The sequence below is a fragment of the Buteo buteo genome, chromosome 10, assembly GCF_964188355.1.
Source record: "Buteo buteo chromosome 10, bButBut1.hap1.1, whole genome shotgun sequence".
NCBI classification, from domain to species: domain Eukaryota; kingdom Metazoa; phylum Chordata; class Aves; order Accipitriformes; family Accipitridae; genus Buteo; species Buteo buteo.
The window spans coordinates 26027091-26046521 of record NC_134180.1 but is presented as its reverse complement, the minus strand read 5'-3'; the positions used below and the strand labels follow the sequence as shown (position 1 = coordinate 26046521).

General features: G+C 40.8%; 1 protein-coding gene across 2 annotated transcripts in view; it reads right to left on the bottom strand.

Moving 5' to 3' along the window:
* TGFBR3 (transforming growth factor beta receptor 3) overlaps positions 1-19431 on the bottom strand; it is a 125535-nt gene that overhangs the window by 44101 nt on the left and 62003 nt on the right. For both annotated transcript variants that reach the window (XM_075039018.1, XM_075039019.1), the window contains exon 4: positions 7508-7645. In XM_075039018.1, coding sequence (XP_074895119.1) covers positions 7508-7645 — 138 coding nt within the window. The remainder of the gene's footprint in view (positions 1-7507; positions 7646-19431) is intronic.

The window sequence follows — 19431 nt, the reverse complement described above, 5'->3', positions numbered from 1 at the left end:
ACTTAAAGCCCTTCCTATTTACCAGCCTCCTTTGCTCTGAAAGTGATGGGTCTGGGCTCCTAGAGGGACCATGAGAAGGAGGAACACTCAGCATCAGTCAGCGGCAGCAATGAGAAAGACAAGCATGAGATCCAAGAGGCAGCATCATCCAGTTCTGGCCCATCCACACTCCCAACAAAGTTTTCATTGGAGCAGTGACCCATGAAGACAGACTGCTCTTGAAACTGAAAGAAACGCCAAGCAGTAAAGCCTGAGTTTTGAAAGATGGCTTAAATCACCTGGGACAGGAGAAGATCTAGTATGAACTATGTGATACTCTCAGCAAACCAGGCTCCAAAAAAGTACAGAACTTGAAAGTCCCATGAAAGGAGAAACTAAGGCGCATGGACCTCCCTTGCCTCCTCTGAAATTTACTGGCAAGCTGGTATTTTTGAAATATTTCTGCCCAAACCAAAGTGCTTACAGTGAAAGCAGAGGACACCTATGCATCATAAAATTTCCCTATTTTGGGACATCACTCTACCACATATAGACATTTTTTTACCATGCACTGCACTTTTTTCATGTACTGTATCTTGCTTCCTAAGCCAGAAATATCACTTCTCTTCTCTAACACCTTCCCAAAGCAAGCTTTGAATGAAAAAAACCACCAAAACCCAAAAACCCCTAGATATTTAAAGATGCCTTACTAGGGTTGTTGTACTCTTAAACTCCTTTTACTGAATGTAGACAATGCATCACTTTCAAACATATATTTACCACCCTGTCATTTTCTGCCATCCCTACTTCTAACAAAATCCTTCCACTCTATCGCCAAGAACACAAGAACAGCCACCATACGTAGCCTGAGGTCCCACTGATATTTCTGGCAGTAAACCAGTTATATAGACTTTAGAAAAGCAAGATTTTGCAGGGGGTTGAATCGGGCCACGAGAAAAAGCCTCCAGGGAAATTTACTCTTGTGAACAGCATAATAAGAGTTACTGTTTACTAAACACTGCTTTAATTAGACACTTCATGTTATTTTCACATTCTTTCAGAAGGCAAGGAAATGGTGTGGGGAGGGGAAGGGGGAATATAAACTCTGCCAAGTGGAAAAGGGCAACTACAGGATTATTTCCAGTTCCTGAATAGAAGAACGATGAAGATTTAAAAAAAAACCACACCCATACAACCAAACCCAGGATTCTATAGAAATGTAAACGTCCTTTTAAATTCCTCTTCACACTGTTACACAACACTGAAAATCTACTGCTTTTACTTTGAATAGTGAAAGGTCACTATTTATACCAAATTTATCACTAGTCATGCATTTCCTATCCTTCCTCACTCTTCTCCTAGCAGAGCACTCTGTTCACATCTGGGTCTGTTTAACCAGTGATTGGAAATTTAGCCTCCTGATTTCCCGTTAAATACTAGGCACAGGAAAACAAATAGCACTTGTTTTTCAGTGAGTTTTGTCAGTCATCCAAAATCTAGTGCAAACCATAGAACAGCCTGTGGTTTGGTGGCAGAGACCCAAAATATGTGAACCATATTTTCATGAAGTGAAAGGAATAAACCAGCTATTGGCTGAAGTAATAAGAACACGGCTTTTTTCTTCTTCAAAATACAGAAATGACTAATAATTAAACTTTTCATTCTATCACTTATTCTTCTTTAAAGGTTTTTTCTTGTCAAATCTCAAGCCAAGAGCATGTGACCTGGTTTTGTATTTATCATTACTGCTGTTGCTTCCTCCATTTTACTAATGTAACACATTCAGTCCTGTTAAAGGGGTTCTTGTGAGTAAGGTTATTTGCTTGCATAAGCGCTTTCTCATCCATAACTCTTATTCATTCAATTGCCTGAATAACTAACTCAGAGAAAGAGTTAAAGCATCACATCTTAAATAAAATATTATATAAAATCATACATATAGATATTTAAGTGTTTTTTCTGGATCTATTCTAACAGTGATTTCTGCCAGGAAATAATGAAGGATTGGGTCCCTTCTTTCATTGATTTAATTCTCACTACTTTCACTTGCCCAGTAAAGACATTCCTAGGCTATAAAAGCAATTGAGAAAGCTACCAAATCTGAAGAAAAAAAATCACTTGCTGAGTCACACCTATAAAACCCTCCTTCTGCGCAGTCTCATAAAACTTCTGGTTTTCTGCCAAGGCATGTTTGCAATAAACTGCTTTTAGGGAAGGAGAGAAATAATGACTTGATGGGAAGGGTGGAAATTATTTTGTTATATGAAAACTTAAAAGGTAGGTGGTGGGAGAGGTCTGGTAAGGTTTTTCTGCAAGATTGACCTGCAACAAGATCACAGGTAAAAGCATTTTCTACAGGTGTTGCCTAGCTTATGTAAAATTGCAATCTGTCATAATCTAACCAGTCTAATCACCAGTGAAGATGGCCTTCAACTTGCTCTCCCACTCCTCCTTTATGATATAATTTTGGCATTTATTTCCTGCTGAGGAAAAAAAAAATATTTAGCACAGATGCTAAGTACTCCCCTTGTTGAACTGAGCAGGCCTTCCCACCCATGCACTGGTCTTCTGAGTGATAAGAGGGACTGATGATCCAGCCCAGGAGCACCTTCATAGAAAATGCCCATTCCCCAAATGTTGTGTTTTTGTGACATGTAAAAATATCCTATCAGACTAATATGACTAAATATACCAGTAATCAAAGTGGTGATTTTCAATTACTTAGGTCAGGCAGAGTTCATGCACTAACCCATTTCAGGTATTTTCGGATTGAAATGCCATGATACTTAGGTATATTTATTTTTAACACGACGAGAATAAACTCGAGACTTACTTTACTAAAATCACAATAATTTTCCCAGCACCACCTACTTAAACCATCAAGATATATGTAACTTGTGCAGACTCTAAAAATAACCCTGTCTATGCCAAATGTATTGTTAACACCACACTATGGAGTCACCATATATTCACTTTTCTCTAACACACACACAGAGAAATTTATGTCAGGTTTTCATCAAGATGCTAAAATTTTTTACTTAAGACTATTCACTAGTGTTCTTTCTGGTTTATAGATGGGGAAAGATGCCCTGAGAAGCAAAATGACAATACAATAAGGCAATAGACTAGTAAAGAAATCCCTTTAGCACCCGTGCCCCATCTTGGATGGCTTCCTCCAAAGTACTGTCGTTCCATAAGCATCACTGTGCTTCCACTCAGTCTTCAACACATGACATTAAAAAAATCCCGATGCTAACAGAACACACCCTTTGGTTTGGTTGGGGCATACTATTTAATTTTAATGATAATTTATTCCACTGTGAGGTTTAGCCACCAGTAGACATTTTGTGAAAATTAAACTGTGAGCTGCCTCCATCAAGATAAAGCATGTCACAAGTTACTGTGCTGAGTGAAGTTATGTGCGTCACATGATAAAAATAAGTGCAAAACCACATGTATACACCAAATTTACATTTTTATACTGAAAAATGTTTACCAAGAAGGTATTTTATGCTTCCCTCTATACTATAACCATACACCAAAAGACTGCATTTTCTTCCCCATTCGTCTTAAATTTCTGCCTAATGAAAGACCAGGCCCAAAGCAAAAACCAAGCTTGAACTATGAGATAAGAAGTTAAACTCCAGCCCAACTCAGTAGTACTGTCTTTTCCTGGTCTTTTGGATATGTGCTGACACAAACTTTGTATCTTTTCATCATTTCCTTTAAATAAAGCACTCTGGGGTGGCTTTGCTTTAGTGGAAACTCAAACAATGAATTCACAGAGCGAAGGCAGCAGACCATCTTCCTAATGAGGACACTGAGAACACACAGCCCTAGCTCTACCCTCTGCTCCAATATAAACATCATGTAAGCTCAGTGTGCCTTAGTTTCTCCACCTAGTACAATGGTACTAACGGCACTTTACAGAGTTCTCTGATTCATTAACTGCTTATATCCTGGAGTTATCTTCTTTGCTAGAAATAACCTTGGATCTTCTAATACAATTAATTTGTAGATTTTATTTATTTATTTATTCAAAATACACCTCCCTGTAATAGTTTAAGAATTTTATTATGATGCTTTACAAGCTAAAAATAATAGCTAGTAATAAAAAGAAATAAATGCCTAGGACTTCACTAATGGTTACATGATTTTTAACTACAAACTTTGACCTGGCTCTAGGGGTGTTGTCTATATCAGCAGTAAGTCCCTGAAGTTGCCATTTGAACTTCTCTATGCTACTTACCTTTCTAACTAGGTATCAATCATTGAAACAGTGCAATTCATACTTTACATACAGTATATTAAGAAAATTGTGAATGAATGTACCGCATGAAAAGTCTGAAGGAGAAGCTGGGAAGTCAATGATTATCCTGCCCGAGGCTTCCATAGAGACAGACACAATAGTTATGACACTCCTATGGTATGCGTGACACAGATTTCTGTTTTGAGCATAGAATTCATGGGCATTAAAAAAGGTTTTTTAAATTTGAAATCTTTTATCATTCAAAATACTCTGTTGTCTGGCTTGGCTATATATTTAAGGAGAACGAACAAGACAGAGCTGCAGAAGTACATGGAAAAGCCAAGTATTTTCAAACAAGGGCCAAGGAAGCAAGCTCTGTGCTCTGCAGCCCTTGAAGCTGCTATTTACACTCCTAGGCTCAGTTCTCTGAAACCTACTGAAGGCTCTGGCAATGACATTCTCTACTACTAGAGAAGCAGCAGCGCATCGATCTGCCCCACAACTCACCTGAAACAAGAGCCCTTGATTCTGCAAAGGGACAGGCTCCTCTAGGCCAGAGGCAGTCCCAGGGACTGCAAACTGGCATGGCCCAACACAGGCAAACAGCTCTGCTGAAAAACTAGAGCCCCCTGATTTCCTTTTGGCATATTGCACTTGCTCACAGGTGCTGCTAGGACTTCCTCAGCATTTCCCGTGTTTTCTGTGCTGTGTGATTCTGTGCTCTTTTTTTCAGAAAGTTTTTGGGAAAACAATGCATTTGTCCTTGTGAGCAGAGTGGAACTGTGGAACAGCAATGGATGATCACCACAGTTGAAGTTGTTCAGCCTGTAACCTCATGGCCTATCATCCCAAGCCACACTAGCTACTGAGAAACTGGTACGTGAAAAGTGGGAAGACTGATGAGCCCCTTATAAGAGACTGAAGTTAGCTTATGTTTGCAGCAAAAATATTGCCTTCTCTACAGAAGAGAACACAGAGAATGAAATTCTGGAGTGAGAGGGACTGCAGGGACTAAACTGGGAGAGGTAATGGTGGATCAGTACCCTGGCAGGCTTTGTTCTGCAATTTCACCCTTCAAGTTCTTTACAGAAAAGAAAAATAGAAACCTTAACATGGTGGAAGGAAGAATACACAAATTATATGGCACTTGAAGAGGTCCAAATTGTTATGGAGAGCTATTCAGATGTTTAAACGTGATTAGGGATGGGTCAACACTGACAGCCAGCTCACTCCTTGCAACAGAAAGGCGAGTTCCCGTATCTGCACAGCTTATGGGGAGCAGTGTTATCCCAGCGCCGCAGGTGCGTGCTGGGACGATGGCATGAGGCACCACAACTTTCAGCCCTTGCCATGACCAGCAGAGCCTGAGAGACTGGAGTACTGAGAGGAGGTATTTGAGTCCCACCAACAGAGACCCAAACCTGTAGCGTCTACCAGGTACTCCTGCCCCCCCTGAGAGACAGCCCACCCCTTCCTGCAGCATCAGTGGCCAGGTTTACTGTGGCAGTTCCTGAGGTTGGACAGCTTCTTGTTTGGCACAAATCATGAACGCTGCTGCTCACATTTTCAAGCCTGTTTTCTGTAACCAGGAGACCTTGAAACAGTTTTCTGAAGCAAACACTTAGCTAATGGTACAGTTTTGGCAGCTGGGGCCTTAGGCACATTCCTATTGTTCCTATGCTTTAATGCAGCCTGCTGAAGCCCTGCTGAGCCAAACCAAGCAAGTGGAGCAGTCAGAACACCGGCGCAGTCTGCTGAGCAGAAATGGGTGGCTCTCAGCACAGCACCTCTTCACTCCCAGAGGCAAGGAGAGAGGAGAGGGAAAATCCTGGAGGGGGAAGAAGAGAAGGGAAGAGATAGCTGATATGAAATGGGAGTGATGATGTAGTAATTGTAGGAGGAGATCAAAACTAAACTGAAAGTAGGTCCAAGACTTGATTAACTGATGAAAGGTGCTGTTTCTTTTGGCCAGGAGGGGAGTAAGGACTTATACTGTTGTTCATCTTGTTCCTCAGTCATTTTCTGAGCAGACCTGAACTGTACTGATTGCATTAAGGACGTATACCAGGAATGGTTAACAAGAAGATAACAGTCAAGAGTCTCTAACACAGTAATGAGAAAACCTAAGATTTTTCTAAGGTGAATACCTTAGAATACAAACAAGCCCATGTTTTTGCACCAATCAGTAACATGCTGTGCTGGAAACAGGATGGAGTCCTTTGAAGTTCAAAATATCAAGGGTACTCTTACTCTTATACCCTGATGACAGGAAAAAGAAAAACAATCCCAGAAAGCTTTTGGTGTCCAGCAAGTGATAGGACTCTTGGTGCACTTAATGGTGTCACCACCATATCAGGTCAACTGAGAGAGCAGCATCCCTTCCCAGTGTGCTAATGCTGCAGCACTGTCCATCTTCCCTCCTGCTGATGCACAGTGATGCCATTAAGTTCCCATCAGGTACTGCAGAAACAGTCTTGCCTACCACTATCAGCCTGTGCTGGAGGAGCAAAATTAAACCCTATAAGGATACAGCTAAAAATAATCAAGTTTAGTTCTGCAATTAGAGTTGGATATAGTAAAAGCTGCAACTTTAATAAAGACAACTCATGATTAGACATGATGTCATGCATTAAAAATTTAATCCAAACAACTTGTCTGTTTCACTACAAATAGAAAACTTGAATGTCCTGGCAAACTGTAAGGACATGATTTACAAATACTAGGTAATATTTGGATCCTGCATTATAAGCAATGCTCCAGTCCTTCTGAGAAATAAAAATGACTTCATTCTGGACTTAGCTCGGTCATTTCAATACATCAAGCTTCATCAGAGACATAGACTGTAATTGTACATATTGAGCTTAATACATACAGATTTTTGTTTTGGTCACAGACCACACGACTAGCGTCCACCCATAATATTTACCATTGCTTTGAGGCTTTTTGCATTATGGTACTATTAAATTTCTAACCAGGACTGACAGCTTTTTGAACTGGAATGGCTGCTAGTGTTAATAACTACATGATATGCAGATTCTGAAAAAGCAGTTTTGCTTTCTTTTCCTTGAATTCACATAACAAGTAATTGGGTACTTTCTCCAACCTACTTTGCCCTACCACCTAACCATTCCCCAGAGCCCTACACTGAAACTTGACCTCCTGTTAACTTGTTTTTTTTAATGTATGTTTGAAAACTTTCCAAATGAATGCCTTTAACTCTATGTCTTGTGCAGCAAGTAGCTATGATACAGAGCAGACCAAAGGACTGTCTATACTTACAAAGAAAACTCTTTGGATTCCAGGTGCCAGTCTTTCTGTTTTTAGCTTCCAGACCAGAGGCAAAGGAGAGTTGAGAAGAAACACCAGAGGCTTCTGGTGAATATGCACTGATGAAATTGGATTCAAATGTAACGTGACCTACAGAGAAACACAGAAATACATGAATACTTCCTTAGAAGTTTGAAAAACAAAGTGGAATTTGAAACAATGAATCAAAGGTCATTTTTATATGTATTATGGCTTTCAGTGTTCAGACCTCTTCACTCAAGATTATAGAGTAATCTACTTCCAAAAAAAGCAGTCGAGCACAGATTATATAAAGAATGAAATAGTTAACATTTGTGCTCTATGCTTGCAAAGCACTGCTGAAGTGTTTAAGAAAAGCTTGGCAAATGCTGATGAAAAATAGCTTATGCAAAAGGTCAAACCGCTAAGCTGAGAGTTGGAGAACAAGGAGATAAAAAGAACTGCAAAGCAAACTCCATTTTCTGGTTTCTAGATGGTAGCCTACAAAGCTGGCTTAAAGTACAAACCTCATCTGCTGATGCTATTAGGCCATAAATCTAACCTGCAAAACAAATAAAACTAAACAAACAAAAAACGGGAGGAACAAATCCAGAAACACAAGTGAGCACTTCACTAGCTTACGGAAGGCATTCCAATAGAAATTTTAACATACATGAGGGAAAGAAAAAGCCTGTCTTCAGGGATTAAAAGGATACATGGGGAGAAAGATCCCAGGAGTGTACATCACAAAAGTGAGGCAACCTGTTAGAGGTGATTTTTAAGCTATCAGTTTGTGGTTGCTGGAAGCTCCTCCTGCCCAGCTCTTCGTATCCCAGTGCTGCCCTTCTAGAAAAGGGCCAATGTGAGGCAAAACCCTAGCCAAACACATGACAGAGAACGGCCTGTCAGTTTTTAGCATATAGCAACTTGTAGTTGAAATCACAGTGGTTTTGTAGTATCTAATAAGCAGTCAGCATTTGGCTTGATAATTCATTCTGCTTTATAGGAAAAAAGCTTTAGTGTGCAATGGAGAGATGATGTATCACACAGACTAAGCTGGTGAGCTGATGTCTCACAACAGTGGGTGGCAGGTGGGTTCCCTGACAGACAATGACAACTCCTCCCAGAAAAGGTGTAGACGGAGCAAACATGAACACAACCACCAATTTGAGTAGTGGCACACAGAAATGAGCATGCAAGTAATTCAGAATGAATTTTGTCTCCTGCTAGAGAATTTGGAAGGAAATCTGGGAAATGGAAGCCACCACATATAGTTTATTGCATTATTCTTATATGATGGTAAACATCAGTTAGTTTAGCATTAAAGTAAATGCAGATTCATCTGGAAAACTAACTAGATGAAAGCTAGAGACCAAACTGAATATTAGGCACCCATTACTGCTGAAAAATCTTTCTAAGAGAAAAAGTTAGCTTTCTTTTTTTTTTTTATTTCCTTATTTTTTCCCCCCCCAAAGTGAAAAATTCACTATCACTGCAAAGTGAAAGTCAAACCTAGGTCTCAGGTCTGACAGACACCTAGACGACAGCAGAAAGACCTTTTTTTGCTACTTAAGAACTTGCAAAAAAGCTAGCAAACAACTGGCTGTGTTACCACACCAATTGGTAAGCAGATGCTTACATGGAGAATTTACTCAATTCTTGAAAGCCACTGAATGAATGTGTCTCAAGTCCCCATAGTGAAACAGATGACAAAATCCCATAAGCACACCTCTGGGGGCACTGAGGACAACCCTATCTTCAACTTCGTTATGCTTGATTAAAACTTGTGGGAAAACTGGTATTAAAAGAATAATTCTGTATTTGTACTAAAACCAAACTGCTTTAAAGAACAAGCACCTCTTCTCTTTGGCAGCCAGCAGCCAGGGGCAGTGCTAGCCCTGCCTGGAAGAAGGCTGGGCACTGCCACCTTCCACCCAAAGGCAGCCGCCTTTCTTACTGCTTGGCCTCTCCTGGCAGGAGGCCTAGTTGTATTTATGTAATTCCAAAACAAAACATTACCACAGATTATCGTGTCTTCCGGGGACCATGTTTCTCTCCATTTTCTGCCTCAAAAGAATAAATTACCTCATTTTAAGAAACTGCAGGGTGTTAGTGCTCTGAATGCTAACAGGATGACAGAGACTCCAAATGCCAAACTGTCATGATCTTAGCTATAAAAACTGCTTTACAGTATCAGGCTATAGAGCCAAAATAATCCCGTTAGCTGAAAATAAGAAAGAAGATAAAATCATTTGTTTTAGAAGGCTCTCACCTTGTTGTTCTGTCTAGAGATGGAGAGGCAAAAGTGGAAAGAAAAAGGTGTTTAGAACTGCTATTAAATTCATGGCTATTAAAAAGCTTTCATTAATTCTTGTGGGTTTTCAGCTGTAATCACAGCTAATTAGTAATAAGCTATTTAAACTATTAAATGTAGTTACCTCGTTCTGGGGTTATATCTGCTTACAAAGCAATAAAAATACTGTAATCTATGTTTACCAAAGTAGCCCAGTTATAACTTTTGCAATCCTGACCTGGCAAATGTGAGTTCAAATTTTACTCTGGTGTTTTTTCAGCTCCAAATGGCATAAAGTGCATTCAATTTTAAACTCTAAACTTCAAAGTGTCAAAGAGAAAATCTACTACACTAAATGGAGTAAATATTAAACACATCCACTCTTATCATATGCAGCCATAGCCACAATTTCACACCCAATGATAACTGGTTTCTTCTGATCCCAAAGGAAGTAAAGACTAACATAAATACTGAAGAAACGAACTATAATTTCGGTTTATGTACTTAAATAACCAAGAATAGAAAAACAGTAACAATCCTCTCACACTGGCCAATGGGGGCACAGCTTGGGTTTGCATCCCGGTTGTGTTTTTATTAGAATGACGAGTCAATGCAAAAAAGCAGCTCCTATTAGAAATTTTAAAAAATTTTGCTATTTAAAACCTCTGGTATTTACTAAAACTAGAAATGATACAAGAAATGTAACACACTGAAAACTTAATCTCAGAAACAGCTAGGCCAAGCCCTTTGGGTAATAAGGAAATGGAGAAGTATCTCTGTTTCAACTGATCTCAGACAAGTTTATTCAAAGCCAACATCTATCAGACAAGACAGATGTTTTAGACTTCATGAAGATTTCTGCCTGTTGGTTTGGTCACATGAGAGAGCATACAGAGCAATCATACTACCTTAGTGAGAAAATCAGAGACTCTTTGCAACTGGATCTACTATCAGATTTCATAGTCGCTATTCCTTTAGGCTTTGGAAATTAAATATGTATATAATATACATATATACGATTATTTCCATACATGCATGGAAATAATCAACAAAGTTTGAGCTGTATTCAGAAGTGGTGATATATCTATCCATGCTTTTGGCTGGAACTGTAGGGTAAGTTACATCATATAATGGAATTTTCCTACATTTCTGCCTGAAAAGTACAGACTGATCCTTAAGAAAAGCTACAGGACTTTAACACAAAATCAATTAATTTTTCATAAGTAAATTAAGTGTTCCTGTGACAATTTTCAGATTAAATGTAATTTTGCATTACTGCACCCCTCAGTTTGCTCATGAGTAAGACAGCAACAGAACACATAATGTGGAATTCATATTCCTAGTCCTAACTTGAGGAAGAATATAGTTAACGTGAGCATGCTTCTGCAGCAGCCTCTGTCGCTATATACCTCGGCATATATATTCCCTGTCACTATACTTGGCATAACAGAATCCTCAGCACCAACTTTTGTTTTCCAGACTGAAAAAAACCCCACAGAGCTGCTCAAAAACTGCTCAGGACCATCTTGGTCATCGCATTTTTCATAATTCATTTTTGCTTCAGACCTAAAGCTGATGAGGAGCAGGTGGGTAGCCTAGCCTGAATGTGACCATTCCCACTGAGAAGTCATACAAAATTAGCAGACTCCTCATCGTGTAACTATTTCCACCCCCTAATGTTTATGATTGCCCCCATCAATGTCTGTGATTGTTGATACACAACAGTGGTATCTATTATAGGGGACTTTTTCCTGGTCCTTGGAAAGATTTTCAAGCAAACTGCTTGGCACTTACTAGCATTCAAGAGCTTTTTGCCAACAACCTAGCTGCCAAACACATGGGTTTTACCTTGCCTAACAGCAGTTGGTGGGCTATCACACAGAAATTTCAGCCCAGGTAAGGCAGGCATGGTCAAAACAGCTCACCAGAGAGGCGAGAGGTGTTTCTCTGTGGAAGGTAGCAGTTTGAACTGTCGAGTCCAAGTAAGAGCCTGGACTTCAACTATACACCAGACATACCCAAATGCCCCTTCCACTCCTGCTTTAGAAATTGAGAGGCTTAATGGGACTCTGAGGTGTTATGAACTTATGACACTGACACACGCACAAGTTCCATGCTTCAGCTGTACCGGCACCTCCAGCACGACACCGTCCCTCTCTCTAGCTCTGCCTTGTTAAGCTTTCTGCTGTCACATTCGTGCTGCCACCTTCTTGCCCCTCTGCTAACTTCTGGCATGGCTGCCTCCACGCATAGCACTGCAGTGGAAGATCTTCACCCCTGCTCTCTGTAGCAATATCTCTCACCAAAACATCATTTCTGCTATAGTGCCCTCACTGTGGCTCTAGTTAAACCATATACTGACTGAATTCTAAGCAGTGCTGCCCTTCCCCTGGCCACCTTTCTGTCTCGTCTTAGCTCGTGAGCTCTTCAAGGCACATCCTTTCTCAAATGTCTAGACAGTTCACAGTACCTTCTAAACACTCCACAAATTAATAGAAAGGTACTTGATCACCTCAAACCACCAAACAAAATGTTTCTAGCTAATAGTAAAAGAGTTAAGTAGATATTTTCCCTTTCTTTTTGCATTTTCACTGGCAGTATCCATATTATTAAATATTTATGTGAAGCATTCCCTAGAAACTCCACCAGAAACCAGTCCTACATGTGTTCAGAGCTGTACAGCTAGATGTGAAGACATGGTGTGAAATTCTGAGCTCACTGAACTCTATGGTGAAATTCATTATTTTTCTGAAACTCCCATACAAGCTTTATTTTTTTTTTTTAACGAGGTACCAAAGAAGAGATGTCTCCATTCATTCTTATCGGTTCAAACAAGCTTATAAAATACACATTTTGTACTTCTCAGCACCATACTACCTCAAAGTCTTCTGCATCTCAGACAGCTCTATGAGCAGTTTGGTTGTATTGGGTTTGTGTGGCAAGGTTTTGGTAGCGGGGGGGTTACTGGGTGGCTTCAGTGAGAAGCTGCTGGAAGCTTCCCCTATGTCCAACAGAGCCAATGCCAGCTGGCACTGCTGGCCAAGGCCGAGCCCATCAGCGACAGTGGTAGCACCTCTGTGATAACATATTTAAGATGGGATGGGTAGAACCTGAAAACTTCAGCCACAGAAGAGAGGAGTGAGAACATGTAAGAGAAACAACCCTGCAGACCCCCAGGTCAGTGCAGAAGGAGGGGGAGGAGATGCTCCAGGCGCCGGAGCAAAGATTCCCCTGCAGCCCGTGGGGAAGACCCTGGTGAGGCAGGCTGTACCCCTGCAACCCAGGGAGGTCCACGGTGGAGCAGATCTCCACCTGCAGCCTGTGGAGGACCCCACGCCAGAGCAGGGGGATGCCCGAAGGAGGCTGTGACCCTGTGGGAAGCCTGCGCCGGGGCAGGCTCCTAGCAGTACCTGTGGATCTGTGGAGAGGAGCCCACGCTGGAGCAGGTTTTTCTGGCATGACTTGTGACCCCACGGGGGACCCACACTGGAGCAGTGTGCTCCTGAAGGACTGTACCCCGTGGAAGGGACACACACTGGAGCAGTTCGTGAAGAACTGCAGCCCATGGGAAGGACCCACGTTGGATAAGTTCGTGGAGGACTGTCTCCCGTGGGAGGGACCCCACACTGGAGCAGGGGAAGAGTGTGATAAGTCCTGTCCCTGAAGGGGATGAAGCGGCAGAGACAACGTGTGATGAACTGGCCGTAAACCCCTTTCCCCGTCCCCCTGCACACCACTTTGGGCGGGGGGTTGTAGGTAGAGAATCCGGGAGTGAAGTTGTGCCGAGGAAGAAGGGAGGGGTGGAGGGAAGGTGTTTTGAGATTTGGTTTTATTTCTTATTACCCTACTCTGTTTGATTGGTAATAAATTGAGTTAATTTTTCCGAAGTTGAGTCTGTTTTGCCCGTGACGGTAATTGGTGAGTGACCTCTCCTGTCCTTATCTCAACCCATGAGCCCTTTGTTATATTTTCTCTCCCCTGTCCAGCTGAGGAGGGTGCAGTGATAGAGCCGCTTTGGTGGGCACCTGGCATCCAGCCAGGGTCAACCCACCACAGTGGTCAAGCAATACCAAAAGAAAATTAAACCAGAATCATTATATGGCCTAAAGCACTTTTGGGTCACCTAGTCCATTTAAAAGCAGCTGCTATTGCTCTGCCCATGTTATTTTTAGAACATATTAAGGGACAGCACATTAACCAAGCAGACAGCAGCATAACAACAGTATAGGAAAATAAGTCATTGTGGTCCAACATATCCCTTGCTCCTAGTGAAGGGCTCATCTGATCACTGAGCTGTTGCATAGCCAGCATTTTCAGTGTGCAATCAATAGTTAAGCCAGACCTGCTGGACATGTGTGTCAGCAATGGTCCTCTCAGCAAGGCTCAGCTTCATCAGCTGTTTGTCATAGCAAGCTCCTCTTCCAGACTCACGTCTGCCCTTCGTGGCCTCCTTTGGCACAAACTCCTCCAAACAATACATTACTAACTTGTGAGGAATACGGCAACTGGTCATAGCTAAAAATTAAAGATAAAAGCTATTCTAAAAATCTTACAACACAATCTACAAATTCATTTTTAAAAAGCTTACCAACAATAAAGCATATAACTGCGACTAGTACATGAATCACAGAGAAGTTCTGTCATTTTTGCCAGAATACATTTTTCAATATATGTTCTAAAAACCATAAAAAAAAAAAAAAAAAGACTTTAAAAAGATACCACATTTCATAGGTGCCATGTCTATCAGACTTACTCTGTCATTACTTATCCAGCTGTATTTGCACATATTCATGCTGCTCACTACTGTCTGCAGAGTCTGAGAAGAGTTCCTTTAAGGTCTCTAGCAGCAGCAAGGTTAAGGCGGCAGCAGAGGCTTCTCTGTCCCCAGAGATCACAGTTTCATGGAAGGCTGAGTATCACCACAGAAACCAACTATAAAAACAGTCTATGGGCTCCTGCCCTGTTACTCTGGTAAAGCAATTTGTACTACGTGAAAGGCAAGGGCACAAATGCTGAAAACTGATCAAAGTAAACACTGCTGTTAAAGTACCATTTTGTTTTGCTGACTTCAAGGCATCAAATCGCAGACTGAGTGTTTTGTTCTAAAAAGATGAAAGTCAAGTGCCAAGGATTTGTAAGGTTGAATTAACTATTCCAGTGTGAAGGCCTTTAGATAAACTCATAGCACATTTTCCAAAACAGCCATTACAAATTTGTGCTAATAGACCAGGATGAAACATGCTGTGTTGTATTGAATTACACTGCCCAGGCTAAGACAGCTGTTCTCTAAAAGAGAAGAGAAAAAATGAATTTTAAGTCTCAGATCATATAAACACATTTTCTGACTTACAAGTGATGCACTAAAGATGGATTTATGACATCTTAACTCATTACTCAGCTGCAAAGATTAAGTTAATTAGTCCAAAGCAGGCAAAACTTAGAACAGAAATTTGAAAATTTATACCCATCACTGCCCTCTATAAGTGTTTCCACTCTTTTTGTTAATATAATATTTATAGGACATAAATTATTCTGGTATTGCAACAGTCAAAGAAACTAATATGAAGAAACTTATCTTTACAGTTCATTAGTGTATATTATCCAATATAAGAGGTTTAGCATTTCTACTGAAATTCACTTGAAAAATATGTTGATACATCAGCTATAAAAGAATTCAGTCAAGGATTAATCCATGATTCCACCTCAAGTGGTGGGATGTAGTACCGCACCACTTTTCAAAAGCATTTACCAATTGCTTTGGGAAGGATCTCAAGGCCAATTTTCTTCTTTTTAAGATGAAAGTAAAGAAAAACTGTATTCTTTAGGCAGGGACTGTGAATTCAAAATGGAACACTTCCCCCCCCCCCCCCCCCCCCATATTTTTGCTATGCTCATTGAATATTGTCTTACAGATTTCATACCATCCAGCTATAGTAGACTGCAATGTCCAGCTTTCAGGGCCCAACAGTTTCCAAGGGAGAGTTTGCTGATTTTTCCAAGTAACACAAAATATGTTCACATGGTGTTACTGTTTGAAGGTAATTTTGCTCAAAGGGTTACATGTCTGCACACTTAAACAATTGTATAAGCAAGTTCCTATAAGCATGTGAGACCCCACTGCTCCCATTCTGGGAAGGTTTGCTAATGCAGACTCTCTTATTCATACAGGGCAAGAACCTATTTTTTTGAAAACTCGCCCCAGCAATGAGACAGAAGATCTTCAGAACAGCATCAGAGAAATAAATATCTCCAGGAAAATTGCAATGCCATTAAAAGCAAGCACTCATACCCACACACAGTTATTTTTTCTCCTGCAGAACTCGAAGCTGTGCCACCCTCACAGCCCTTGCCAGAGACGCACCATGCTTTCTTCTTTCTGCCAGGCCAGTGCTACAGGATGCTGCTGGGGCAGGGACCTGCCGCTTCGGGAGAGAGCAAGGGGGCTGCAATGCATGCGAAGCACATGTGGGGAAGGAAAGCCCTTTTCTTTTTGCATTACTGCCAGGATGAGGCACAACTCAGTCCTCAGGGAATGGGTCTGAGTCTCTGGTAGCATCTACTAGGTGTGTGGAGGACTGAAGTTTATTTCCAAGACTCAGGTAACACTCTAATTCTAAAATTAGCCCTTTGCTTATTTTATCCTAAATATATGGTTGCAAATGGATTTACATTGCTTGGACCTTCTCACCCACACTCTACAGAGAGAATCAGATTGACTAAACAGCAGTTATAGCTCAATTGTGAAAATCACAGGAAAGATTCACCCCGGCATAATTTCACTGAAGCTGCTGGCATTAAGCCAGAGACTGATGTGGTCCTATACTTACCTTACAAATAAAGAATACTACTGCACAGTCTGCTGACCCTTACAATCTACCACCCAGACTGGAAAACAGGGTTTCATCAAAAAGAAGGCAAGAGAACAGAAAGGTTGAAGAGGACTACCCCACTATGATATACAGCCCACTGCACACTCTTCATTAAGAAGTACAGAAACCTTTGACCAAAAGGTGTTTGAAATCTCCTTTTTTCTTTTTTTTTTCACTTCTATTTGTCCTGCAACAGGGGCTAAAGGTCAGGGTGCACTGTGCTAGACAGACAGTTCCCTCCCCAAAGAACTTACAAATCAAGACATTCAAGTCCTGCACCATATGTACGTGCCAACATCCACTAACAAACTATTTTGAAGTATGCATAATGTTCCCAGAAGGCCTCTCTAACATGAAGATGTATTATTAATGATTCAGAGGAAAAATGGCAGCCCCAATGCATATGTTCAAGAGGAGAACTAAGCAAAGCTCCCTTCACCCTCAGTGAGGATGGAGCATTACCGCTGCATTTGGCAGCTGTTACGTTCAGAGCAATGTACTCAAATGAACATACTGTCTTTAACGAAGATTTAAGGTTTACCCTCCGAATCAGCTTGAAAACTGTCCTGCCCACCCACTAACACAGTAGTTGTATCCAACAGCCTGATGAAAGTGTGTCCGTTAGAACAAAAGTCTAAGGGCTTGCAGCATATTCAAACATTATTTGTAGTTCTCCCGCTAGTCTAAGTTCTGGTACCTTTCTAGCCCTAAATATTAAGTGACAAAGCTGAGGATCTGTGTAACAGGATGGAATTACAGCACATTTAGATCTCTTCATATGGATTCGTAATTCAGCTGCACCAGACAACAGACTAAAAAAGCAAATTACAAGCAAAATTTAGTACTATAACATTATCAAATACAACATGTGTAAGACTAGTACAGGATAGCACAATGGCACATTGTATGGCACTAAACATACCGCTCAGTACCTAGCAGCACTATCGTTTGTATCTGGCTCATAACTGATGTTTTACTGCACCAGTGATACGTTCTCCTCAAAGCATATGAGTAGGCAACCATGCTGGCAAGTTTTTACTGGAAATGCAGTGACCAAAGTGCCTGTTCAGAAAGCACTACAGCTTGGCACAGCATCAGAAAGTCCTGACACAAGAAGACGTTATAAAATAGTGCTTCTAACTTCATGAAAATGTTGGTCTATTTTTGTCCACAGCTCAGTCACATAATTTACCTTCAGACAAAAATGTAGCCAGTTAATTTCTAGTGTTCCAAAGTTGTACTTTTAAGCTGGAGCTGCCAAATGTGGTCACATTATGCTAGATGCTAATCATTTATGCAAATACATAGGTAATCAAAAAATTAGGACCAAAGCTATTCCTGATACAAATAACTTGGCAAACAGGCAGGACAGTTATTGAAGTCCTATTTGCACTAAAAAGTGGTATTACCGTCACAGTGTGAGAATAATAAAAATGAAAAAACTTGGGGCTTTATATAAGGACAGCTATTTCAGAACACAAAGGTAATAACTGTATTAGCATAAGTCATACTCACACTGATAGAGCTACTTCTGTGGCAATGATCTTTAAAGTATAACCTGAAGAGTTTACTGATAAATTTTATGTAGAGATCATACACACGTATAAACTGCCTACTTTAGCTTCATTTACCTGAATAATACAAGATCCAGCTTTCCCTATGCAAATATATTTCAATCTGGTTTTTATGTCTTCCGTGTTACCTCATGCATTATATAGTTTGGAGAAACAGAGTTCTCCTGAAAAATAAAGATTTTTCAAAAACAACTGGCTGCAACAAAGAAAGCAGACAGTCTCTGCACAAGCATCTCTGCTTAGCTCTGCCAACCAAATCTAATCTTCACATGCTATCCCCACTTTGCAGAACAAGGGCTGTCCATAGTGACCAGCCCCACAGTTTGTTCAATGGAAAGCCCATGCCCACCAGTGCAAGGCTGGGACCACTTCACCCATTCTTCCTGTGACCTGAACTAGACGTTCAGGCTCCCAAAGATTAAGTGAAACCATCTGTGCCATCAGCCCCTTGACAAAGCTGTCAGGCTTCCCAGCACTTGGAGGCTTAAAACACGATGTTTCGCTCAGCTTTGCATAAATCAGTATATGTCAATACTGTTCACATGCTATATAATGAATCCTAAGGGGAAAGTCCTCCTTTTATACATTTTGTGGGAAAATTTCTTGTTAGCTTTACATCTGTTTAAGGGCACAGGATCGATTCCCGTAAGTCACAAGTACACCATCTCCCCTACTGTTGTTAAGTGGCCTATTCACAAAATGGTACCACAACAGAGTAAGTTTTACTTTAACAATTAAGGTAGAAGACTCATGTGAAAAGGAAACGTTTCCCCAGACAATATTCTATTCTGCACTTATGAGTACATATATTGCAGATCTAAGCTTTTATTTGGTGAATCTGCTGGGCTGCAAAGTTTAATTTTATACTCCTCTTCCCTTCTCCCATCCCTAAACTATTACCAGGTAGTTGTGTAACATAGTGCCCGATGCCCTGAAAAAACAAGGCGGGGGGCGGATGCAGAATCACTACTATGTTGGAGGATATATGAGTACATACTAAAAAGCAGCTCCTGTCCCAAAGAAAATGCTTCTTAAACTGACAGATAAAAGACAGATGACAAACTTCTGCCAGGACCATTTTCTTTAAATGCATTTGGGGCGTTCTGAGCAAATCTACACAGGCTTTTCCAGGTAAACACAAGTTTCCACTGCCTGTATTTTCAGCATGTTAGATAGGTGCTA